At 39.4% G+C, this 27,563-nt stretch overlaps 1 protein-coding gene across 1 annotated transcript in view; it reads right to left on the bottom strand.

The window, feature by feature from the left end:
* Positions 1-654: 654 nt before the first annotated feature.
* LOC137909924 (glutamate receptor ionotropic, delta-1-like) overlaps positions 655-27,563 on the bottom strand; it is a 218,875-nt gene continuing 191,966 nt past the window's right edge. Inside the window, exons 9-18 of the mRNA XM_068754354.1 lie at positions 26,536-26,634; positions 24,912-25,034; positions 24,216-24,290; positions 23,735-24,077; positions 21,719-21,857; positions 15,621-15,816; positions 11,922-12,088; positions 7,548-7,788; positions 5,627-5,765; positions 655-1,100 (exon numbers count right to left, since the gene is read on the bottom strand). Of these exons, the coding sequence (XP_068610455.1) occupies positions 655-1,100; positions 5,627-5,765; positions 7,548-7,788; positions 11,922-12,088; positions 15,621-15,816; positions 21,719-21,857; positions 23,735-24,077; positions 24,216-24,290; positions 24,912-25,034; positions 26,536-26,634 (1,968 nt within the window). The remainder of the gene's footprint in view (positions 1,101-5,626; positions 5,766-7,547; positions 7,789-11,921; positions 12,089-15,620; positions 15,817-21,718; positions 21,858-23,734; positions 24,078-24,215; positions 24,291-24,911; positions 25,035-26,535; positions 26,635-27,563) is intronic.

Raw genomic sequence — 27,563 nt, 5'->3', positions numbered from 1 at the left:
TGGAATTTTGATTTAAAAATAACAAGTATTAAAGGTATACTACAAACAAAAAGTAATCTATCATCTGATGCTGAAGATATATATATACATAGGGACAGTAAAGAGGTGGATAACAGTAGGTGTCCAGGAATCAAATCTCTCTACAGTGGTGCATCATGGGTAGTTGCTTACATCGAGTTGTGGAGAGACATCATTAAATTTCGGCACTTAGAAAACAATCACATTGAATTTTGCGTCAGTTTCATATTGAACAAAATTTACAAAGCCATTCAAACAGTCATAACCTTGTCTTCAGTATATATATTTATATTTGGGGTTTTTTTCTTTTTTTTATTTATTATAACTCAACTTCAAAAATTGAGAATATTCAAAATACACTTTAACCTCACTTCATTCTCTTGGTATTTACAGATATCTACAAGAGGAAAATTACACCCGCCAAACTTGCCTTTTTTGTAACATTGGCTTTTTTGAACAGGCAGTGAGATAGAAAATTATTTTTACTTTGTACATATGTTTTTTCCTTCGACAATAATTTTCAATTAACAATCTCATACACATCCAGAGAGCAACTTGACCCTGTCCTGTGCCTCCCCTCATCCCCTCATCGCCCATGACCCTTTCTATCGCTATATGGATGTACTGTGGGTGGCATCAATGGCTTCGGGTATGGGTCCTGCGGAGACTGCCTGGTAGGACAGTGGCATGGGTGTCTTGCCAGGGCTCTGACGGAAGAGCCCCCCGTTGGGAGCCCTGTGTTTGCACTGCATGGTGTTGCTGAGTGGGTGGTGTAGTGGCAATGTGTTGCTGCCAGGGACTTGGGATGTGGGTAGCATCCTGCCCAAGGTCCCCCCATGGTGAGGGTGGAGAAGAGGAGGCACCCCCTCCCTTGGGAGGAAGGTGGTCACACCGAGGCCTGAGGGCAGGTAGTCCCGTACGGACTCCGGCCCCGTCACCAGAGACGCCTGGCTGGGCTGCATTCTGCCGATGTCCAGCGCAGAGATCTCGATAGAGGGGCCGGGGATCTGCTTGTGGGCCAAGTCCTCGTCCAAAAGACTGTTCATACGACGATGCACCTGTTCCAGATTCACCTCCTTGTCCTATAAAGGAGGAGTTGGGGTGGAGGAGGAAAGAGGAGAGACAGGGGGAGGGAGGAGAGGAGGGGACATAGTTGCTGAGATTGGCAATGGGCCGGTTTCTCAGACTGTTTCAGGTCTGCTGGTGCTCCATGCATTCTCAATCTGAATTTGGACATGGCCTTTGTTTTGAATTGATGGACGTGCTATCACATGGCAGTTGACAGACAGCCTCTCGTTTCTTTCTTTTTTGATGTTGTTTGGTGAGAGGAGCCCAGTGGAAACAGGCCACAGAAACCAGATTGAATGTGCACTTTGAAATCAAACTTGGCCAGTGAAAATTAGAGGTTGATGTCAGTACACTCCTGGGGCCAAACGAAATAATATGTTTGTTGTAAAGCCGTTACAGGTAGTGTTTGGTATATCTGTGCATAAGGACAATGTATTAAGGTTGTCACAAGAAGTGTTAGATTCAGAGGAGTGAAGCATTAAGAAAGAAAAAACAAAACAATAGACTGAATCTATATCGTAGAAGTTGATATGGTTAGAATTTAAATTTTATTCAAGTGGCAAAAGAAAACGGTGGTCTAAAAGTAAGTTTAGTTTAGTGAAGTTTTGCCTTTTACATTTGTTGAATGGGAACAGAAAATAGTAATTGGGTTTTCCTTCTCCCTTTCTGATGTGGCGATTTCTTCCTGCTGCCCTTGAGATGGTACGCTCTCTGAGGAGAATCAGAGAATTTGTTCTCCATCACAACAATTTAATCAAAAACATCACGTGATGCTGCATATTCCGCTGACTGCAGCCATGCATACATGTTAGGCATTAATAGGCACTGGAGTGTTTCCTTGTTGAACCGCAGGTCTGCTTCGGTAACACTGGGCTGCGGGAAGATAAAGGACGAGAGGTAAAGGGAGAGATTGGAGGCGTGACTCAAGTATCAAGTGACGCTGCGGGTCTGAATCTAAATTCTCTGCACGTGTCGGAGTAAATGCAGCCACAGTCAGTGCAGCTTGTTATGTCGTGTGGCAATTTCAAAGTGACCATTTGTTTTACATCAAATGTGAAGACTCACTTAGTTTCCCTAAATGCAGCCTGGCTTGACTCCAGCATTGGATTCACTGCAGTACAATATTAGTGACAGTAAGTCATCTGAAGTGGTATGACTGATATTCATAATGATGCACATGACATATTTAAACTGCATATTAATATACACAAATATTCATAATACTACTCCACCTAAACCTTCTCCTATTCATTTTCATTGCATGTTAAATAGGAATCCAGAATAAAAATGCTTTAATTTTTAAGGATTTTACTTGCAAAATCTTCTGAATTTATGAACACATAATATTGTCTAGATCGCCAGTTTTCCCCCCACATCCTTTATATTCATTACGCTATTACTGCTTTGTGACCACTCCCATTAGCACATGCTGCTATGTAATGGCAATAGTAATGCAAAACAAATACTTCCTAATGATTCTTCGCATTAACAATAAGCTACAGGATGACAGCCACAGGATATTCAGTGTATTCTGAGTTTTATCACTGACTGAGTATGTAATACAATTCAAACAAATCAATTTGTTCTTCTAATTGATATCCATTAATCTTTGGTATGTAATTACAAATAAATAAAGTATGAATTGTTTGTCTACGCTGTAAACAGAAAAGCAGGCTATTAGTCCTTTACTGCATTTGTGACGCAGCTGCTCTTCAGTCCACCATGGCTGACTCATACTTTAAGACTATTTTTAGCTCACTGGTTTATTTTCCTACTCTGTGAAGATGATATATTGAGAGTACCACAATATCAGAAATGATCAACCTTAAAAATTCCACCATGTTTACCAGACCACTTCCTCCAGCCTCTTACACTGTAAAATGTGAACACAGAAAGCCGCATGTAAAAGCACACTCGAGGAGTCGCAGTGCATCTTTATTCGGTGTGGTTGAGTACAGCTGCAGGCTAAACATCTGTCTTTAGCCTTTGTTCAAACTTTAAAGGAACACATATACACTTTTAATGTGTTAATGCACGAAGCATGGGCAGGTTTGAATAATCCGTTCACAGTCTGAATGAGCTCCTTTCAAAGCCAATTTACTCATCTCAGTACAAGTTATTGTTTCAGCAGACAGGCGTCTCATTATGTAATAGGTTTTCTGCAGCACTGTCAAATTGGCAGCTAGCCTAAATAAATAAATGCCCAGGATTAAACCTCAGCCAGTCGTTAAAGACAGACTGACTGGTGTTGTAAATGGAAGTAAGAAAACAACAGCTCTCTGAAAACATGTTAATTTAGTAAACTATATATGTATGTATTACATGTTGATTTGAAATCACTGGTCCTGCAAATGTTGAACGGGTTAAGTTTGGATTGACGTAGCCCACAGAAACATTTGAACCGTATGAAATTACTCCTTTGAAGTGGACGTCAACCCTCTCTATGGACATGTGAAGCACTCTAAAAGTGTGCACATTTCTGAGAGGTAGACATTTTTCACAGTGGTTGTCTTATGTGTAAGTGATATAAAATAACATATTAAGTGATATGTGTTCGCTTTACACACAAAAAAAAAAACACATACAAAAAAGAAGAAATAACCGACATAACTAACTTTTTTCCATTTTTTTTGTCTAAAGCCAAACATTATATTGTTTGGGATTCTTAGTAGCATGCGAACAGTAGGCTGTTGTCCACCTAATTGTCTTCTTGCAAATGAATAACTTCTTTTTAGACACAGCATTCTGTTTATGATTTTCAATTTGGATGCTAGTAAAAAGAAAAATGCTGGATGAAAACTGTCAGCTGTTTCTAATAAATAATTGTAGTATTAGGAGTTGAGAGTTTTGGAAGAATCAATTTCATTTGAATTATTTTTTGTTTGTTTGGCCTTAACTGCCACCTCAGTTGACTCAACACTTTCTAACTAATATATAAGTTTGTGATATGCAGTCTAGCATATTTGGCTTAATCAAGACATTTCCCTAAGTCAGGCTCTGGCTCTGTGACTTACTCTAAAACAAGGGTGGTCACATGTTTGCATTCAAATTTCCTTTAATGACTCAATGTAATAGTCTGATATGTCAGGAACTTGAGACATGTCAAGAGTTCCGCAAGACCTTCTCTCCGACAGTTTCCTCATCTTGTTTGAAATGAGGAACAACACAATTTAAGAATACTAACTCCTGCTTTTCAACTTTGAAAACACAATTACCCAGCCTTCAGTTGTGCCTCACCATGGATTTTATCAGCCGGCTAACTGTCTCTCTGTATTTTGCTATTTACTATCTATATCAACTGGATTACCCATAGTTCAGATGATGCATAATGAAGTGTTTTTCTTTTGTCGACATCTATATGTGTAACATGCTTCTTGTGCTGATCATAAAATGGCAGTAAGAAGGCATGAGGTGAGGCACGCAGTTTTCATGCCTCGAGGTGTGAGGCACTGTGATCCCACGGATTCCATTTGTTACACATTGACTACAGAGTAAGTTACAGTTGGCTACAATCTACAGCTAGCACATCGAATGCAGCTGCACACAGACTTCATGCATAAGTAAAGGTCAGACCGTAATAATGTTTTTATTTTTTAAATTGAACGAATTGGTTGATCCTCAATGCTTGAATCTTGAATCTTTTTTTTGTTTGCTACAGAAGAAGAATAATTACTTTATTTGGTAGGTTGGTAATTCATTCATTCATTAAATAAAAATGAGCTTTCAGATGTTTTTTTTTGATTTTTGTGAGTGTAAAGCTGAGGTCAGTGGTTATTGAGCACATCAACCGGTTAATGATGACTAAATTACACAAAATGTAGAAAGACAAGGCACTATAAGAAGTAAGAAGGGTTCTAAAGGCAGAAGACGCAATGTTAAAGGTGAGCGAACTTGTAGTCTCTGTCTGACAGAGGTCAATTGATTATTGAGTCATCTGCAAATCGGGAAAAGCCTAAAATCAAATCAATTGCAATTAGGATCCAAGTCTCCTTTTCAATCAAAATAATTTGGGACACTTTTTCCTCCGTCATCTAGGAGTCAAACCTCCAGTTCTGGTAAGAGTTTTTCGGTTCAATTTTGTGATAAGGATGCTGATAATTAGCTTTGGCACTTTGATCAGTGGAGGGTTTAATCAGCCACCAGAAAACATGTCTAATTTTAAATTTCTTCTTTAACAAAAACCTTGGATAATTATTGTCTAACCCAAAAGAGCTCCAACTTTTAAAATGTTTGTCAAAATGAAAGAAAAAAGAATTGTATAATAAACACATCATTATATTATTTTGTTAATGGTTCTATGGAGGGGGAAAAATATTACATTACTATATAGTTTCTCGATATATATAAACTTGTCAAATATACTGTACATTAAGTAAATCACAAAAAAAAACACTTGTTATAGCATGTTTCTGCTCAGTTATATGATAGTAACAAATGACCAAATAGTAACCCTCCACAAAACAAAAGGCCTTTAGCGATGGAACAGATGATATTTGTTTTGTCTTTGCTTCACATAATTGTATAGGAGGTCTATTCTGACCTGTATCAATAGCTTCTGCTTCATCCCAGCCTCTCTCTCTGTCCGTCCAAATGTCCCTTCTCCCCTCCGATGAAGCAGTTGTAATGTCATTATATGTCAATGGACCAGAAACCCTTGCCAGTCTGTAATCCTTAGTAACCTGCACAAGATCATAGACAGTCAAGTGTAAACAAACAACTACACAAAAACAAAAAATAAAAGGATATATGAGGAGAAGGAGAGGACGGTAGATAATACGGTGTCCACATTGACATATAATTTGCAATAACATGTGACAGAGTGATAGCACTACGAGTCGTGGACGGGGGTGCTGGAGACAAATCTGCACCAATGTGTACTGTCACACTTTAGTTTATGGATCCACGACAAAACTATATTTTGTCCCCTTTGTACATGATACAAATCTGCCTCCTAATAACAGGTGCTTCCTTTGTGCATGCTGTGTTGGGTTAATGAAACAGGTCTATGGTCACATTATGTCCAAGTGTCGTCTTTCAATAATGAGCAAGTGTGCAGTTTGTAATCTAATTTCTACAAGGCATATTTCTTGTACGAGTAAGAATGGTCTGGATGGATTACTGGTTTCATTATCTTTCTGAATCACTATCATTTCCTATTTTCTCTTTACCTTCTTAATGATGAACAGGTTTCTACTAACACCAACTCGATAACAAAAAAAAAATCTCAACTGTAGAATGTATTTGCTGATTATTCCCGATGGGTACGAACTCAATGTAATGATATTGACATAATTATCTACACAAGGATTCCAAATATATTTACTCTGTGAGATGACTGTCCATAGAGTTGGCTGATAGTTATCAGCACATTTATCAATTATTAAATGATTTCTTCAAACCTCAGCATTATTATTGATTACAACACCTGTATATTTTCTTTTCTCTCCAAACCTGGAAAGGGTTAACTATTAGCTTGGCTGCTATGGCGACTTGCGTTTTGTATTAACAAGAGAGCAATTTAGTAATACGTGAATACTGCTGTATGGCTTTATTCAGCAGGCACTTAGCAAGGCTTAAAGCAGATAATTTGGGCAAACTGTGCATTACTTAAGTTAGAACTCAGACTGAGGCGCCTGTGCTGTCTCACTTGGATTTGACAATTAACTTCTTGTGTCTTCTCTCCTGAGGATCTCACAATGAAATAAGAAATATCCAAACGTGTTACATTCTCTGCCTTAGAGATTTCTTTCTTTCTCTCTCTCTCTCCTGTTAATTATAATCTCCTTTCTGAACCCCTGGGTGAAGCAAACTGTAGAAAATGATCTTATAACAATAATTCGATGCAGAGCACTTGAATGGTTACGTATCCATCACTGTGGGAATATCTCATTAAAGTCTGTGGGTGTGCGCTGTTGTTTTTAGCAGGGGATTTGAAGGGAGGAAATACAGGAAGTGCCAACAGGCAAGTCCTGACTTGCTAATTTTCAATTCAATGTTTGCCTAAGGCCTCAAGTGTGTGTGCAAGGCAAGAGAAGAACAACTCCCAAATGGATCAAGAAGCTGTTTCATGAGCATATTAGTAAAAAGTAATGGTCAAGTGTTCTTTGCTATGTGCTTCATGTGGTTTAGAGAATGTGCCAAACAAAAAACAGATTAGGACGGAGTGGTGGGGTGTAATGGATGGCTAAACGTAAAATGGAGGGATGCTAATAATAAAAGACCAAATTTGATTTCAATCAGTGGCCTGGACTGATGGGGCACAGACCACCGATTCTGTCCTGCCTCGCCAACCGCTTGTCCCCCAGCTCTCCAACACTACCTAAACCTCTCTCTCTCCTCTACAGCTGGGTATACTGGAGCTCCACTAAGTCGGGGCTCGCGTCTGCAGCTGGATCCTTAAAGTAGAGTGTGGCAGTGTCTTCCCCCCGCTGGCCCGTCCGCCGGACCCTGTGATCGGTCACCTCTTTCGGCTGCTCCTGGCGGCAGCGATTGCTATTCCACCAAGCTTCCAGCCCGGCCACCAGGCAGGCAAGCAGCAGGCCAGCAGCCAGGATGCAGAAGATGCCAGCGAAGCTGTGCAGCTTCAGGGAGCGGCCATCAGGGTGAGCACTACCGTGGCTGTTCAGGTCGCAACGACCCGTGCGGGGCCACCACTTCTGCTTCATAATGTCCAGGTCACCTTTCTCTTGCAGTTCCAAGATCCTGAGGAAGGGGAAACGATGAACAGATGAGTTATAAATATAGGATCTTCCTGAGTTCAAGCCAACCAGAACAAAGCATCAAATAGCCTTTCTTTTAAATGCAGTCCAAAGTTCCGATCCACGTTTTCAATCCAGATCACTTCATTACCTTTTGAAAGGGTCCGTATTTGTTTTTGTTTTTCTATTTGTTATCAACTATTCTTGTTTGCATTTATTGAGGAGCGAGATATGTTAACATTCCCTCGGATGTTAGTGGTGATCCAGATAATGATTTTTTTTTCTTTTTTCTACAAAAGAAACCTTATAGAAACAATAACTCGTGTCATCGCATTTCTTTAAAATATCTGACAATCATAATGGAAGCCATGAAGCACGTGTTTGGCTGAGGCAACAAATAAATAAATGTTTCCTTGTTATTCCTGGTGTCATGGCAAGTATATATTTACAGCAGAGCTAAACACAATCAAGGAGAATCAAAGCAGTGGGATAACATCTCTGTTGATTCTAGTCACACATATCGGAAACGTCTCTACCTTTCCGATACAGTAACGTAATAATTAGCGACAGACAGTAGGTTTCATCCAGCGCGCCTGCTGTTCTCATTGTGATGAGCTATGGAGTTAATTAAGCAAACTCTACCACATTCACTCAAGTACAATCTTCTTTGAGCTGCAATAAAAAAAACTGAGCCCAATTTGCTGTTTATTATGCTCAACTCAGCATGAACATGTTGAAGGTCAGTGCACTGCAGTTTCAATCTTCTACCAAGCCCCCCTCCACCTCCCAGAAATACCCCGAGGACAAAATAGTTTTATAGCCCAAATGAGCAGCGGAGGCAACAAACTCTGCAAAGGTTATTAATGGAAGGATTATCAAATGGAAAGCCAGGGATAGAGGTAATACAGCAGTTATGGGACTAGGTATTAAAATGATGGTTGGAAACACGGAGATAATGGTTTTTGCGCTGAACAATAGCTCTGCCCTCGATTTAACACGCAGGGCACATTATTCTTGGTCGTCCCAGAGAGCTGTGCAGCGAGTAGCCCATGCATGCCTTCTGTAAAAGCCAGAGTCAGTGCAACAACTTCTATAATAACTAGTGGTTTTTGTCTCCATTCAGTGCCACAAGTTACTCCCTAAATAAACGCAGGACCGCTTAATTAAATTGGAAGTGTAAGGTGCAGAGGAAAGGGAAGGAAATGGAGACGACATGATTGAGAAATGGTCCCATAGGCAAACAATGAAGGCGATCAATGCTGCAATCTGCCCCCAACCAGGAGACAGAAGGAGAGCGGCACGAAGTAGGAGGATCATGAAAGCCAGCAGAAAGCCCTTTTTTGATATTCATATGGATGTTAAAAAAACAGTGTAAACCCTAAAGGAAGTTGTACTTTTACAAATTAAATCTCAAATAGAACCATCCAGAATCAGAGCACACACACAAACTGTGATGCATTTGAGCTCTTTGTGCTCCTTCGCTGCTACAGCCTCATCCTCCCCTCGGGTCATGAGATCCAGTGACTTTCCACTTACAAAGCAGACACGACTTTAAAGACCAGGTCTGAGAAATAGGATTTGCTTGCTGTCAACCCGAGAGGACGGCAGAGGATCACATGTGGTTAGACCGAGATGGAAGTCGATGGGGTAGGGGGAGGGAGTCAGAAGAATGCAGTTGGAGGAGGTTTAAATGACATTTTTGGTGTGGAGTTCAAGCCCCGGGCATCCCTCCCACACAGCCACGAGGCGCACAGACGCATCCCCAGAGAGCCCAATTCCCCTACACACCGATGATCTGACGTCTGCCCTGCTGCTCTGGTGATAAAATCCACAGCACAGTCGTGCAGCTGCTAATGGTTTCTGTTAACGTCTCTATTAATGCCACTGCTCTCGGGCTTAAACCTCACAATCACTGTGTTTTTTTCCTTCCTCACTGAAATTATACAGCGAGTTCCACAGCAGTGCATGTGTTGAGGAGCTGGTGATCCGGTGTGGCCAACATCAAAGCCAGGTCTCCAGCTAGGAGCTGCTCTATAATATGCAGTTAGTTGAGAGGCTTTGAGAGCGGCTAGTCAGGTTCGTGAGCCGCTTTTCATTTCAATGCACCAAATCACACACCTCAGTTGGCCAGGTGTGGGCTCCTGCTGACACACGTAACACAAAGACGAGATTTAACTTCCTAGGAAAAAATGATTTTTCAGTTGCTGATTTTTTTCTTCCCAAATTCAAATTCTTAAGAATGAAGGTTTTCCCCGGGAGCAACACTCCCAGGTACAACAGTAAAGGACTTCCTTTTGGTACATGGAAGGAAGACAGTCGATACTCCCCCAAAATACCATAACTACTATGTAAAAGAAAGAAAGGAAAGTCTAAATAATAAACTAACTCGGTATAAAAGAAAGGAAAGTAAAAAAAAGTAAATTAACTCAGTATGAGTGTAGAACTGAGTTTTCTGTGTTTGGCAGTTTAAGTTTGTCAACCAATGTTTCTTGTTACACCAACTTCCAGTTGGCTTTCTGGGAGCCAATCAATAAGAGATGGATGAGAAAGTTCTGCGATTTCTGGGAGCTTATGTGACTCTTCACACTGTTAATTCATGATGTAATTACGTGGCGATGCACCAAATGATCTTTGCGATTTTGAAACTCGCACTGGGATCAATTTGACTTTGGAAAGCAAGCGGAGAGGTTTTTCACTCCGCAGCTCAGTGATTTCGTCTTACACTCAGACTGAAGGGGATAATTGAATTTACAAAAAAAAAATCAAATAAGTAATTAGCTCTGTTTATACATCATACTATGAATAATCCTTTTCGTTCCACAATAGCATGAACTTGTTTTGTATAAGCTTGGTTGGCTTTTTCCAAGAGGTGTTATCATTTTAATGCAGGGTAAAACCTGCCTGCAGGAGGAGTTTCGCAGCTCATACTAAACACTCTTTTAACACTTGCAGGTGTGCAAAACACCTGCACTGCTCCTTAAAAACTGAAATAAGTCACTGTGATAATTTTCATCACTGGTGTATGTGTCATATAATTTAAGACCATGCAGTCTGTTGTAATTGCCTTAGGTATCCTCTCTAAAGCGTGTTGCTCACATTTAAGGACTGAGATGGTGATAATGAAGACTTAACGTCAAAGATAAGAATCAAACACCCCCAAAGCATCCTGGTTCGATCATTAACTTTCTGTCAGGCTTTGTTTCGCTGAAAAATAAAGCTGTCTGATAGAAACAAAAACCTCTTATCCGAAGCAGCAGAACTGTGACACTTTATCTGCATTAGCATTTTGTGAGTCTGATTACCCATCACAGCTGAAGCACCAGACAAACCACCAAACAATAAACTACTTCAAACCATTCTCATTTAAGGCTTGCTGACAGTTTGTCAGTTTGTTCCTGAAGTGTCTATCTGAGACAGCCAGAAGGTCTTACTATGATCTAATTATTGCCGTTTTAAATGTGAACTTACACATGTAATTTAATAATAATTAATTAAATTTGATAAATTGGTAAGGAACGTACGTTGCCAGGGTAAAAGTCCTGTATTTTACCCAAGCAGCTGAAAAGTGAATCTGTTGGAATGAGCCAGAAGCTGCAGTTCCTCAAATGGCCACTGGAGGCTCCATCCAAACATTGCATTAATATGCTCAAACAAAACAAATTCCAGCATTCAAGACATCTCTACTGGAAATTATTTTTTAAGCAATTCATTTATTCTAGCAGTATTATCCTTCAAGCTCTTGATTTAAGCATAATGAAAGACCTAAAAGCTATCCACTATTCCTTTTAGTCATCGCTGCCAGGTTGTGCTGTCGGCGTCTTTGGGATAATGTTTCATGCATATTCTGCCCGTCTTTATAACATCACCTGACTTGATATGTCTAATATCTAATATATGTCTAATTACCATGTATGGGTCTAAATTAAAGTGGTGTCTCACACAGCTACCTATCAGTCCAGCAAGAGGTTTATCAGACATTATGCGAAAGAGAACGGTCTCTTTTTCTGGCATTTAGACGTCATGTCTCAGAGACAAATGCTCAGTAAAAAAAAAAAACCTTTACAGAATGTGACACGAGACGAGTTGTCTGCTCTTTTCACCTCTCTTGTCCTGTTTGCCGATTGTGCAGTTACTTACTTCTGAGAAAAGAGGTCTCTGTAGGGGCTGCCATGCTGCATGGCGATGCCGTAGCCTCTGCTGCTCATGCTGTTTCCTGACACAGTGATGGTGCATTCGTCATCTGTCAGGGCAGCATATTCCAGCACCGCCATGTCCCACAGGAAAGCGTAGGGGCTCTTCTTTGCCTGGACACATAAAATGGAATCAGTCAAAACTTATTTACATTGTGATGTTAGTTCATTTTCTCCCTCCCTGACCATGAAAAAGCAACTATCAAGACTTGGTTTTAGTTTCTATGGAAACACTGGACTGGTTTAAAAGTGGCTCATCAATATTAATTTTAGTCCCCTGCAGCATGGCTTCCAATCAGACGTGATAGGAAACCAATGAAATAGTTGGCTGTGACGAAATGCCTTGGTATATGAAATGCAAAATCAGACATGTACATGAAACATATTTAATGATGTAATCGATGATTCAGTTTAGTGAAAATTAGTCTCAAACAAGCCATAGATTTCTCTCCTTTGCATTGTTTTGGACTGATGTTGCCATAATTGCTTATTTAAATCTGGAAAGTTCTTACATTATATTGGATGGTTAGCATGAAACCATTAGAGTCCCATTACCTATTCTGATTATAGCATCTCAGTGTTAATATGAGTGTAGACCTGGGAATGATGTATTTTGACTTAAAGGTACTTTACGCCTTTAAATAATGTGATGAATAAATTGGTTTTACATGAACAGTTTGGTGGAGCACCAGGAAACATCAAAATATGGGTCAATTAAAAACGTTGTGTGTCTCAAGTCATGTCTGCAATCAGATTAATGCATATTCTTAAAACATGTACTGCAATCTGAGTGTGTGTTAATGAGATTTCAGACAAATCTAAAAATATCTGCACATGAGACATGTTGTCAGTGACATCACCAGCAGGTCTCCCAATACAATGTGTCTTTACACAAGAAAGTGTCACTGTAACAATTTATTTTAAATACGGACAAGAAAAGGACACTGAAATCTGAACACAGAATTCAATCAAGAAAGAAAATACATATATTTGTAACACTGTTTTATTTGCACAATTTGTTTTGGTGTGTTTATTACTTGTATTGTTCAATGATAACCTTGGGATGGACTTGCATGTCATAGACTATTAACACTGATGTCTTTGGTGTTGATCCACTTTTAGAATCAGCCGAACCAACAAACAATCCAGACTTTCACTGGAAGTGCTCATAAACACATCATCGCACTACACTGTCCTTCATTTTGTGTCTAAATCAAATAAATTGGACCATAAAAGTGTTTGCCAGACACAAGTTCAAGGTGCTTTAAGATGTCAAACATCTCCTGTCGTAATTTTCTACGCGTGTAATTTTCTACAACACTTGATTGATATGCAGAGGCAGTTTGTCCTCTTCTCCTCTGGGTGAAGAGGCGACAGCAACACACATCTAAAAGCAGCGGTGGGATCCAAAGTAAGTGGATGAGGCCGTGCATGTTTTCACTGTGTCGGCAGGGCTGCAGCGGCAGCATCTGCCTTCACTTGAATCTGTTCGAAGTCACTGCTTAATGTTCATGTGTTTGCACCCGCCTACGTTGTCTTCATCATCTTTTCATGCTGTTACAACTGAATTACAATATCAGGTCTCTTTGATGCACCGGTGGCTTGTAGCTGCTGAGGTCTGTATGTATACATCGTCGAAGAAGAGGTTTTCTCTCAATGTAACACACTAGAAAGTGTGTTAGCAATCAGTGCAAAGATGTCAAGTTACATTCTAAGATACTGGGGTGCGATGAACAAATAGGGATACAGACGTGATGAATAGAAAGCTCAGATCCAGTTTGTACATAGTTCCGCTTACGTGAACAAAGACCTCCTATTTTTCTGGTTGAATTTCTATTAAATTCACAATGCATGTAGCATACAATTAAAGTCATTGTAGGGTACCTGCGGGGAAGGTTGGTCATAAGTTCATAACTACCTGGTAATAAATTAGAGCTACCCCATTTTTATCTGCTTAATATTCTTGTAATTGAAGTGAAAGTGTTCGTGTAGTGAGGCAGGCTCTAAGTATACCGTGGTTGTGGTGGTGGTTGAGATTACAAGACAATTAACGATGATCTCTGACCCTGAAGTTACCATGGTAACAATCAGACATGGGTTTTGAGGTGGATTCAAACTACAAAACAGGATTGCCACTCTATAAATAATGCAGTTAACCCAAAGTCAATCTTTGTTTCTCCTTGTGAAATCAACTCAAACATCCAACAAAATCATATAAGCAAAATGACATTTTCCTCAAATGAAAATAAAATGTCAGTATTCTAAATGAATGCACACATTGGTAGACACTGTAGACACAATGCATGCCCGCTGTTGTGGGTGAATAACAACATCTCAGAATTGGTGAATTTCAGAGTGGAATATTAAAAGTGGATTTATATCAGTAAATTTCTATTTTACTGGAGCTGTTGGAAAACACCAAAGGAAGGGAAACAGTAATGATGGCATTTAAAACACCCAACCAAGATGACTTTGTCCCGTCTGACATTTAAATCCTAATGCAACACCTGGGTAGTTTGGGCAGATGCTGCTTACAAGAGAGAACTCTTTGTAACTTCATTGTTGAATGTAAGAAGGGAACACATTTACTGGCGATGGGCTTCTTTTGGCAGTGAGCATTCAGTTTAATCTTCACATTTTGGTGCAGAATCGCCCTCAGACCCTGCGGCATGTGCCTCTCTAAAGTCAATACCGAACAGTGTAAAAGCTTTGCTGTCGTTAAAGCCCTCAGATAATGAGGAAGAAGCAGCTTTCTAAGGGGCTTCTTTGCACCACATCTGTTTTCTGTGGTGGAGAAGAAATGAACCAGAATCAGCGAGCGTGTCCCAGCAGCCAGAGGAGATGGTTTCACTGGCTTGCATGAGAGTGCCTTTCTCTCTACCGGCATGTGGGAGGACGGGGGGGAGGGGGGGGGGGGGGGGCAGTCGAGCAGCGTGTTGGAAAATGCATTTGATAGTAGCAATGAAACTGATTCAAATTTGTGTGTGCATAAATATTTGGCTTTACTGCGGGGAGAAAACGTGAAGGAAAATGGGTGGGGGGGGGTGTTTATCATGGAAATGGCTGAATAATGGATGCGCTCAAAGCAGATTGGTCTCCGAAGTTAATTTGTCATCAGATTTTTTTGGGAGATCTATGAGCATAATAATGTACAACGGCAAAAACCGACGTCTATTTTCACGCAAACACTGTCTGACTAATTGGTACATTGTGGAATGGCTGGTGCAATTAAGTAATGGAAAAACACAGTTTTGTTGTTGTGAGTAAAAGAGGGGGACAATCAGTGTGTGGGTGTATGTTGTCTTTATAAGCTCTAATAATACAACATAGATTTTGGGTGTTCTATTGATGCACACTAACCCAAGAGCACCTGTAAGTACAACAAGTTCTTTATGTGTATAATAAATGTGTATAATTCACAATTTAAATATGATGTTTATGTGTGCATGTATGTGTGAGCGAAAACAACTCCTCTTCATCTAAGCCTTAGAGCTCCATTATTGTCCAGACAGCTAATAAACTCATACCTAAATAAAATACATCAATCAGCCATACTGTCCAGGTTGGCCTGGTTAATTGTCATGAAAACATATGCTGTAGTCAATTCTATAGTCGCACTACTACAACAACATACACGTACTCTTACTTTGCGTATGCCTTCAGATGGGCTGGACACAGAATACGCCATGCCATTGTTTTTGCTGATGGTCCGCCACAGTTCTGCGTAGGTGCTATCCTGTTCCAGAGGGTTGGTTCCTTTGTTTCTGATATAGTCGTACACCGCCGAGTCCCTCACCGTGCCGTAGTCCACGTCAATCTGCCGTGCCAGGTCCTGGAATGACCTAAAAGAAGTGACATAAAAAAAAGATGAGCTGCTTGTTTTTTACGGAGTCCTGACACTGTTTGAATGTCTTTCATATTTGGCATCTTCTTCACCTATTTACATAGAAATGTGAGCCTTGCAGTTGAATTCCAGCACATGCTCCGAGTCCGACGCCAAAGGATGAAAGGTGAGCCAGGTGCAGAAAACAATTTTAACTTTTACATCAGCATGTTCAACAATTTCCAACAAGACACATGAGTCTTAGACCATGTATTGTATGTAGCCCATAATACATGTAAAGGTTTCCTTGGTCTGATTTTGATGTTATAAATACACAACAAATATATTTTATCATCTTCTCAAAGCACAGATTCAACAAGACAATAAAGTGAATTAAGTTCAGTCGCTGTGGAGATAAACTTTTTTTGAGGCAAAGTTTTTTAATCAGCTCGCCCATCCGACTGATTAGTGTTTCCAACCGCCTGGAGATGTTTGAACAATTTAAAGGTTTTTTTTTATTTTTATTAGTAGGAACAACAACAGCTTTAGAATGTCTTAAAAGAATCAGCAGGCATGATAATTCATCATCAGATAAATAAAAGTTACTGGTGAAATGAAACTGATTAATTTTAGCTCCATTTCTAAACGTCAAAAAGTTTCTATTTTTTAACAGTAACGGTTATGTCAAAGATCACAAATAATAAGTAATAAATTATAAGTAATAATACTTATGAAAAACTCACTTTTCCAATGTTTCTACATTATTATGGTAAATAAACCATCCAGTCAATGCTGAGTAGTTTGCGTAGTTCTGTAATCACCTCCTGAAACGCGTCTGGCAGAAATCTTCGTTAATGTGACATCATATTGTTAGAAGATGCACAAGATGTGTGTTCACATGCATGCACATTGGTTTTTCTTTTCGTTTTCAGAGGCTTTTCTGACAGATTTGTTTGAGACAGAAAAGAGGGACACTGTCCTGCAGCATCTGTTTGCTATTTTGACCAAAGACTGTCACATTTATTTCATATAAGTGTCTGGGAACTGCATGAATGTGTGGAAAAAGGGTATAATATGTGACCCTTAAGTAATTTTTGTCATAGGAATTAAAGGTCCTATGACCTATAATTAATAGCAGATATTTTTATGTTGGCTTAGGTCAAATGTTGGCAACAAAGTTTTTGGTTAGGCTTGAGTCAGAATAAGTTGCCTTTTTAGTTTTTTTTCAGTACACTCTATATTTCTGTCCTTTTTTGCCTTGTGTTGTCTTTGCGCTACAGTTCTAAGTGTTGTGTGGAGAGTGGCTGACACCCCGAATCAAACAGTGATTTGCGTTTATTATGCTGGAATTGAATTTTCTTTTAATGTTCAAATGAATTCCTGGCTGACTCAACCTAACTGTGCGAAACTGAATGAACACAGCCGGGCCGCCATCAAGACAATGTTGACTGAAACGTTTATAACGCTGGAGTTTAATTATATAATTGCAGTGCTTGTGGAGGCGAGAGATGAAGGCTAATTGGATTTTGCTGAATTTAGATGTATGGATAAACTATTCAGAGCTACTGCGTCTCTCGAGGGAAACTGAATATGATTATTAAATACACACCGTTAAACAGCCGAACAACTTATTTGTCTACAGGCACACATTTAACTTGTTTGTGTCTTTTATTGTACATGATTATATTTATTGTTTTGTTAATCAAACATTGGATCCATTCATTAAGCTTAAATTTCTGGCCATCGATTCTGATTCATTATTGTTTATTTATGATTCGTGGGACTCTCTAAAATCTTCTCCACTAAATAATTAAATGACATTAATTTGTCGCAAACTTGAAAGGAGGAACCATTCCATAAATTAGTCACCTTTATTCTGAAAAAAATGATCCTACATTTTCTCATTGTCATATTTCAGCAGTCACTCTATGTCTCCTTTTAATGGAGCCCACTTTGGAATAAATTATACTATTTGATTTTTAAACTCAACAAAAAGTAGAAAAAGGAGTTGGAAAGGCATCACGTTGCAGAACAGTAGCAATGTAAAGCGAGGAAATGGTTCTCTACTGCCTCGGGAGCCTGCACCACATGCAAATTTCCACTTAAGCATTCATTGCATGTCTAGAAAATCAAAGCCTTGTACTTAGCATCTACTCTTAAACAGATCATCCTTCATGGAGAAAAGTGCTGGGAATTTGTCAGCTAAAATCATTTTAGATTTGATTATCAAAGGGACAAAAGATAGAGGGAGAATATGAAGCACCTGTCATTGTACTGTTTGGTGGGAAATTACTAATTCTTTAAAACACCAATCGTATGCATTTAGCCATTTACATTAAAGCTAAGACGAATGCATTATTTTTCCAGTCAGATGGCAAATTGAAAAACAATTCTCTAAAATCAGGTAGGGTTTCTGTTCCTGCTGCATGGAGCCAAAAATCCAGTTTTCACGCAGTGCAGAGAAAAGATGGGACATAAAAAATGTAACTGAACTTCTACCCCTTTGCTGGTTCGTGCACACCAATGGACGGGGAGACAAAAAACAAACAAACAAATAAATGGAAAGACTCCACATCTTCACTGTCTACCAGTCTGGATATTCTGTTGGAAGATGTGCACAAAAAAATAGAACCTGAATAGATTGCTATTGTATTATTAAATTATATTATTTTCTAAAAAATACGACGGGATAATTAAGTGGAGGACTGAAGAGGTAAAACTAAACTATTAAAGCAGCAGGTTGGCTTTTTTCTTCTAAATAGTACGTTGTAATGTGAAGTTTTCATGCAATTGCAGAGCTCTGTTGGTGCATTTAATGATTTAGAATTATATGTGTATGCATCAGCCAACTTCAGCGAATTACATGCACTGTACATGATGGCTATTTTGAGTCGGTAGCATTTGGGTTTCTGCCGCTTCATGTTGATGTAAAGTTAAATGTCCGATGTGTGTGAATGATCCTCGTGACATATGGCATAGTTGTCCTTCCAACCCTTCAGGTCTCAGCTCAAACTCTCTACCATCCTAAAATGCATGGAAATAAAATGAAGCAGAACTCAGATGAATACAATTGCATTAAATATTTTGTTCAGACTGTGTAGCAACACCTTCAAAGCTACTTTTTGGAATGTTTAAATACGAGCTATGGAAGGTCTTGGTGATCAGACGTGATATTTGTCATGGCTGCTGTGTTGTAATCGCTGTGTAGAATCAACGACAAGCCACACTTTTATATTGTAATCTAACACGGAATAACAAAGACACTCAAATAGATAACACCAAGGGATGCTGTCAGTCAAAGTTTACACAGCCAGCTTTTTAGTGTTTATGTAGACATTTAAAACCAATTCACCTTTCACTTGTAACTATATAAAAAAAAAAATACATTTTGGATTCTATAGCATCATAGCAAATATCCGGCTCCTGTTTCATCAGGAAAGGACAGGATGTTGTGAAAGCACCGACTACGTTTTCAGAAGGTAAAGGCTACATTTTTGTGCTTATCTGTGATGCAAAATGGGAAGCATCATTGTTTGATTTTGGCCAGCAGCCACACTGCATAAATAGCTAATGTGGTGTGGTCAGGCATATTGTTGGTGTATGGCTGTCTTGAGGCAATAAAACCAGATAGTTTCACTGACAAATATTTTTTTATTTTTTTCCTACTGCAAGGGGATTACTGCAGTAAATTTGCTATGTATTTTTGATATGCATGGATGCCTATGTATTATTTAATGCATCCCATCTGCTATTAATCTAAATGATAATTTTTTTCTGGCCCAAAATGTGGACAGTGATGATATATTACAAACCTGGAGTTTATCTGTAATCCTCCACCTCAGTTATATTAGTGCATTAGTTTATACTGTCAAAGGGAATATACATTATTAAGTATTAAGAGCAGAGGGTCTCATAATTTCGAAAGCAAATTGGTTGAATGATCTAGCTAATCATACCTGAAGAAATATCCATCTTTTCTTTCAGATTATGCACTGAAACAAAATAATCTAGATGAGCATTGGTTTAAGTGGAGATCAAATCAGCACAGTAAAGATTAACATTTTTGAGTGCAGGATCAGCCATTGAAAATGTAAGTAGCATGTTATGTAGATTATATTTTAATTTTACGACACCTTTCCCCCCGTACTCACAGAGCTGCTAAAATACTCGGCAGTTTCACATTAAACAACAGCAAAGGTCAGCGTGCTCCTCAGTAACAAGGGATGGGTTGAATGTTCGAAAGATCGAGAGCAGAGCGCTTATGCGACAGACTTTCGGCTTTTTCTCGGCTGCATTCAATGCTTGAACTCAGAAGCTGTGGTGTCAATTCTATATGGAGGATTATTCAAAAGAGATATTTTTAAGCAAAAACTACTGACCCTCTAAATATATAACGAGATCATGCAGCGCCTCTTCTGCTACTTCACATAATCTACTCCTGGGTTCGTTAAATTAGGCACAATATGCAAGCTTTTCTCTTCCCGTTTCACGGCGTTGATTTGAGATGATTATTCTTTTTTTAGGCATCTCCTTTAGATAAATGTGTGAAGTTAAATGAGCAATCAACTCCATGCCACCGCTGCCAAGAGGCTGCCATTTTAAGGAGAGCCAGTCATCTCATTAGCCCCAAAGACGAGTCGTCTGAGCTTTCTGTCAACAGAAAGCAGCGTCTTCAACTAATGAATGATTTATGCAGATTATACTTGATTCTAAAGCCGCACTTTGACAAAAGATGTGGCATCTGCGAAACATCCTGACATTTTAATGCATATTATACTAATTTGATACTTTTTTGGGAGTTTTTTGCATCTGTTATTCTCAAAGTTTGTGGACAATAAAACAATCATTCCAGAAGGATTTCCATCTTGATTATATAGAAACAGTCAAAGCAAATATGAAGGGAGAATATGCCTATATTTAAAACAGTGTTTGCAACTTAAACTTTCTCCCACACAGGAAAATAGAAGCATTTGTATTTACTCCTAATAGGCTCTCAAATTTGAAAGGGTACTTTCATACACAGAAGCCACCATGGGCCTTTGGGGAAAACACAAGGCCAAATTATCAGGATGACCTTCAATCTATACAGGGATGAATAAGAAACATCACCTTATCCTGGAGCAAGGTCACTGCTGCCCACTGAGGGGTCACCAAAAACCTAAACACCATAAACTTTACTGTTTGAATCCCCCCCCCCCCCCCCCCCCCTGCTATCATTTAGTGCTTAGCGTGACAGTGACCACAGAGATCAGAGGAAAAAATGACCTTCGGTTGAGCTGGTGATGAGTGAGCTTCAGAGATAAAAATGCTCGCTCATTATTTTTTGTCTGATTATCTCGATGCCTGCAGAGTCCAACAGATTCAGCTGTGTGCGTGTGTGTGTGGGACCATTTTATTTATTATTTAGACATTTTAATGGATTTTGAGATCCGCTACTTAAGGCGTGTCAGGGGTATGCAGTACATAACAAACATTTACACCAGAAGTGTGCAAGTCTCTCAAAACGTTTAAGTAAATAACTTAGTTCTCTTCATTTTCAGTGTTCGGCTGTTCTCTAATGTTTATGCATACGCGTGTAATTTAGATCACAGATAAAATACTTATAACAGCAGAGTACGGCTTGACTGTGTGATTTGTTAAACCTGTAAAACAACATGGTTTCTGTGATGATTGTGGAGCGCAATACAACAAGATAAGAGCTTTTGGCTACAACATGTGTATTTTTTAGACGAGGAACATGACTGACAACGAGTGAAGTTTGTAGCATAATGTCAGGACAGGGAAACATACTCCTACAAAATGCAGATGCTGTTTGTGTCTCTCCAGACTGTAGTATCTGCATTTGAATCATGCCTTTGCAGTTGCTGCTGCAACACAGTGATCCTTTCATGTCAGGGTGTGTGTGTACGCGAGATCCTTACCGTATAGCATGGTCCATGCGTGACACAGTGAGGTACGCTGCCAAGTTGGCCGTGTACGATGAACACACAATGAGCGTGAAGAGCCACCAGCTTCCCATGACGATCCTCAGTGCCACAGAGCTGACCAAACCATCTCCACCTGCAGACACACACACACACACACACACACACACACACACACACACAGGGCTATTACATCCAAGTCATTACTCAAAGTCTTCCAACGCAGGGATTTGTGAACATTTTCACATTTGTTTTGAGGCTGTAGTTGCTTTTAATTGCACAGATGCTAACGTTGCACATGCTGAGGGGATCGAACATCTGACCTGTCATTTACAGGTTTCTCTCAATGAATAAGGATGCGTGCCACCTGACTGCCATAGCAGGAGAAAGTGGTGCTTTTTCACTGTGGGCAGAGTGGCTGTGTGGCTGCATCTAATCACAACCAGTTAGGCTTAAAAGGTTTCCCAGGCAACCTGCCAGACCATAATAGATGCAGCTGAGTCCTGTGATGGGAAAGTGCCTGAGCGTGTGCGTGTGCATGTTCATGGTGGAGATTGTTAAAATGAGAGTGAATTCATTTGTGCACGTGCGTAAGTGTGTGTCTATTTGGGTATGCATGTTTGCAGATGTTTATCTAACTATAGGGGCTGATGCAGTGACAAGAGCTTTAGAGTTTTTGGAAAAAAAAAAATATATATGAGGACATTCTGTGGAAAGTGATGGTGATTATAAACAAGGAAGGCATTTTTGTAAAGTGTGGACAATTTGGGAACATTTCACTGCATAGGTGTTTGTCCAGCAATTTGGCGAAAGTTGATGGGCATTATTAAGTTCTTTAAAGAAAAATTGGTTTAGGTTAGGGCAACTTTAAATTGAAAGAATAATAAATAAAACACCATAGACATCTCAAATAAGAAAGTCACTCTTTAGCAATGACATTGTGATAAAGTGAATATATTCAGAAAAAGAGGACATTGCGTAACTTGGTAATTATATTTTTAGAATGTGAGAATTTGTGATCATTTGCTCTCTTGCTGTGTGTTTTTTTACAAGGTTGTAGGTTTATGGACAATATAATGGAAATGAAGGTCATCACTCTTGTAACATCAACTTTACTGCACTGGCATGCTTAATCCTGCAGATATTATATTATATGATGTTATGTTTGTGTAACAATCAACATTTTAATCGTTATATTAATACCCAGCACTCGCACACATAAAACAAAGGCCATTATTTTACTGTTCATTTCCTAGAGCTCTCTGCCCTGTATTCTAAGCCTCTCCCTAATTCACTTAAGCCCTTTAAAGTTTTATGTGCTTGTGTATCTGCTTCTCTGCTAAATATTTCAGATGCTACAAATCCTCATGTGGTTGTTGTTTCCCTCTTCTGTTGCCGCGTAATCTGTGTAAGAGCTCGAAATTAAAACTCCTCAAACTGAAATCCATCTTTACAAGGCGGATAATCTTCCTTTTGCTTTGCGATCAGCCGTGATTGATTTCAGCCAAACAGTCAAGCTAAACTGTGAGAATATTCAAAACAAAAGTTTTGTCATGTGCCTTTCGGCTAATGTTTACATCTAAAGAGATCCCCAGTGGGCGAGCAGCGAAACAGGAAGCCAGTGTCCCAACAGCCTAATGAGACACAGGCATTAAAAACCTGTGAATTGTGAAGAAAGCTAAAACTTTCAGTTCAAAAGTTCACGAAATAAACTTCAATACTAATAATGTTTGGCCACTTGAGAGCAGACAAACTCCACATGATACATGATGTAATATATGAGCAAACACTTACTCACATAGTCATCCAATATCCTCCTAAATAAGAACAAGCTTAAAACAGTCTATGGAGGTTGGGGGTCAGTTTCTCATTAGTTTACATGCAATCTCTTTTTGAAACTGGTGGCTGCAAGAAAAAAATATATATACTAAGCCAAAATGCTACGAATCAATTCCCGTCACATTCCTCGCTGTCTTTGTCTTTTTCTTTTCTGATTATTTTAGTTTTCCTCACCTTGATGTACGAACGCTCCGTACACAATCCAGACGGCACTGTGCAAAGTGCTTGGCTCTCCGCCATTTGTTGGATGGCCCGGTGGTGCATTCTGGGTGGAAGAGGAACGCAGCGCTTGCAGCCTGTTCAGCAGGAAGATGAGCACTCCCACCACGGGGATGGCTGCAGCGATGCACGCCCAGACGGCCAGGTCGAATGGCGCAAACAGAGAGAAGATGTTGATCTTTTCTTCAGGTTTACGTAGCAGGATGCCAACACTGTAATCCAGGTAACGCTTGCTGAAATCAACCACATTCTCCCTCTCTGGCGTAATGGTGATGGCTGAAACTGCCAAGTCAGCTCTCTGGATTGAAAGGAGAACCAAGCAGAAGAAGAAGAGATCAGGTTCGACCTGTGTAGCGGCCAGCCAAGTCAAACATTAAGCTCCAATAGCCTGGTTCTGTTCGGCTGTTTTATTTGGTGGATCTGATTTTAGTTTTACCTTGTTAATGAGGTCACCAATCATGCCATTCCAAGAGCCGTTGGGAAGTTGAGATCCATATTTACTGTCTGTCACCTGGAGGAAACTTCATATAAATTAACTGAATTTATGCCAGTAGTTGTCCAGCTCAACCAAAAAAAGCTGCACAATATTTCACAGGTTTTAACCTCTGGCGGAAAATTTAATTATCAAGCAAAACATGTCACTGCCTGAGGTTTGTACTGTCATAGATTAAAGTCAAGAGGCTTGAGAGAAACATGGGGAAATATTGCTGATTCAAGACCGCCATCAATTCAAGACTGTCAGTCAGAAGCGTTGGAGACCAAAATTAAAATTATGACAGCGTCAGAATTAAATACGATGGCTGCAAAGACACAAATCTCCGCAGTAAGCACTAAGAAAACAACAAGGGAGCGCTGCGGCTGGCTAATTCTAGGTGATGGCATGGTTCTTAAATTTCCAACACAAAGTTGATGAAAAAAAATGCTAAGCTAAAATAAGCTGTGCAACATTGTAAAAAGGATTTTTGAGCTACATGATGAAATAGAATTAAAGAAAAAGTTATGCATTAAAAACAGATGCTGGACTACATCGTCATCTGCTGGTTCAGATCAGTACGGTCAATGGAGTCATTATTTAATCAAAATAATTTAAATATCATTTTACACTCTTTAACTTTGAGTCATTCTGTCCCACCTGGTAGATCTCATATTTGAAACCGAGGATCTTGGCGAGAGCGTCCAGGACGTCGATGGAGAACCCTTTATATCTCTTCGGCTGGCCAAGGATGTTCTCAGCCACCATGACAAAAGGATCCTCCTGCAGAGAGAGATATTAGCATATAATATAAGTATTATTTTTAAATACTCGGTCATCATATACAGATGAGGAGATCATCAACTTGTGTCAGTATGACACAAGTTGACCAGGCTATTGGAGCTTAATGTTTGTGTCAGTATGACACAAGTTCTTACAAGTTCTCCGCGAAGCGGTGGAAAAAGCGCTATATAAGTGCAGTCCATTTATCTGTATTGAACAAGTTGTTTTTTCAGCTCCTCTCAAATTTCAGTTTTAATTTTCCAACAAGCTAGCCAAGTTAAGAATTTAATAGAATTAAAGAATTGGATATCTGGGGATCAATTTCTGCATTTATTGCATCTCACCTCATTTCTCTTGATTGCTGTTTTTGTAATTTATTATTTTATGATGATAGAGCACCTTCATTGCAAAAATCAAACAAAAAATGATTTACTTATTTTGGTCATTGCTTTATTGCTCATAGGTTTTACGTTGTGCTTCTTGGGTGGATCATCTTTAAAAAATCACCCAGCCTGGTCTCATCAAATGGATTATTAAAAAAAATAAAAATAAGGTTTGAAGTAGTTTTGAACATTATTTCAATATTTTCTTTTGGCTTTTAGTGACACTTCCAGCCTTATAAAAATGTCAACATAAGTTTCAGTGTTCAAAGCTATTCAGTTAAATAAAACTATCAATTCCTGATTTCTTATATAATCAGGTTTACTGTTAAAATTGGTCCATTAAGGTACAAAGAGTATCTGTTTAGAAACCTGGACAGGTGGCATGCATCTTTGCCAGTTGCAGCAGTCACAGACTTGTGCTCCCGTTAGAAGCTGGCAGCACACAGAGCTGGAAACGACGCAGCTGCAGGGGATCAACCGCAGCTTGAAGGTATTAGTCTTGCATGGTTAGACCTGCATCTCCGCGATGCTCTGCCAGCACAGGAGGACGCACTTGCAGAAAGTGTTGCTGTTTCGGGGTGAATTTCACTCACCTTTTTTTGTGTATCTCTTAAACTAATCACAGTATTCAGAAGCACATCATAAGCAAAGGTCCCGGACCAATAACTTCTCAAATATTAATATGTTGGGGTGGAAACTAAAGGGTTCAGCAACTTGAGTAAGCAAAATGAGTCAATATGAACAAACCATGGAGTTTAGAAACTCGCAGAAATACACTGAGCTGCACCAAGAAATCTTCCTTTATTGACTGAGGGATTTCAGCGGATTCACTGGAGTGGAATCTGAATTCTGTGAAGCATCGGATTGCTTTATCAGGAATCAGGAAGAAAATAAACTAAAAAAGTTTGCTTTACTTAAATTGGACTTAAAATTGATTTTCTGTTATGGATTCTGGAGATTGTCACATATTCCCCCCCCCCCCCCCCCCCCCCCCCGAGAATGAAATACGACTTTTTCTTCATGCAGTTTCTATGTTTAATTGCAGTGTTCTTGAATCAGCAAGTTGCAGGTTTGTGATGTCTGTGAATTGAGTTCGAATTATTTTAATTATGACCTACCAGTAAAGTGACCACTTTGATAGTCACTCCCTGCATTCCGTTTTCTATTCGACTCTCCTTCAGACTGCCGTTCAGTCCATGCACGTCCCATGTAGCAAGCTTCAGGAAAAGAGAAAGACAAAAGAACATGTCAGTAAAAAGTATTTTAGAAGCATCAATGACATGTGACTGAGTTTGATTGCCTAAAGTGATTGTTTATGGACATTTATTGGGATTGAGAACGTGCTGCAAAGGTCTTGAGAGAGGGGTGAGCACAACAGACAGAACAACCGTTAATTAAGCAAATGCAGCATGGCTAACATTCTGCAGCATTACGTTTTATTCACTGGTGTCAACGGATTCCGGGTGAGCACCCATCTGCAAATTAGATATGAACAAAGACATGACCATGGTGGAAAAGGCAGGGGAAAAGTGAATTAGAGTAAATACTTCTACCACTATTACATTGAATAATAATAGGATTACTTATATTTTAAAAACTATATTATATTAACATAGCATCTCCTAATTTTGAGTCACCATTGTTATTGTTTTCTTCATCATTAAACATTTGGGCTTCCTAAACATGCTGCCACTGCTGACCATTTACAATAACCACACACACCAAAAAAAAGTCTTAGTGTTTATTTTTTAGTGTTATGAATTGTATCAAATGTCATAGCTAAACCACTGGAGGATGGATTTATATTTATTTGTACATATATTCATGTCCTCCTGAGGACATGAATATTCTCTCCATATGTTGTTGGATTCGCTCCGGGTTCTTTGGCCCAATCTATGCGATCTTATCTTTGTGCATGACCTTGCACAAGTGTTTCACTGAAAATGAGCATCAGACACACACATGCACACATACAGACTTCTCTTTTATATATATATATTTTTCTTGGAGGGGGTGGGGGTGATTCTGTTAAACATTATCTGGAGATGCTGTTTGATACTGAAGTGTGTTAACAGGGAACACACATACACGCAGATGGTTTATTGATTAGCTGGGAGGGAAATGGTTGAATAGGCTTCGCATTCGT

The sequence above is a fragment of the Brachionichthys hirsutus genome, chromosome 21, assembly GCF_040956055.1.
Source record: "Brachionichthys hirsutus isolate HB-005 chromosome 21, CSIRO-AGI_Bhir_v1, whole genome shotgun sequence".
Classification (NCBI taxonomy): domain Eukaryota; kingdom Metazoa; phylum Chordata; class Actinopteri; order Lophiiformes; family Brachionichthyidae; genus Brachionichthys; species Brachionichthys hirsutus.
The sequence above is the reverse complement of the archived record's forward strand: the minus strand, read 5'-3'. Positions and strand labels throughout refer to the sequence as shown.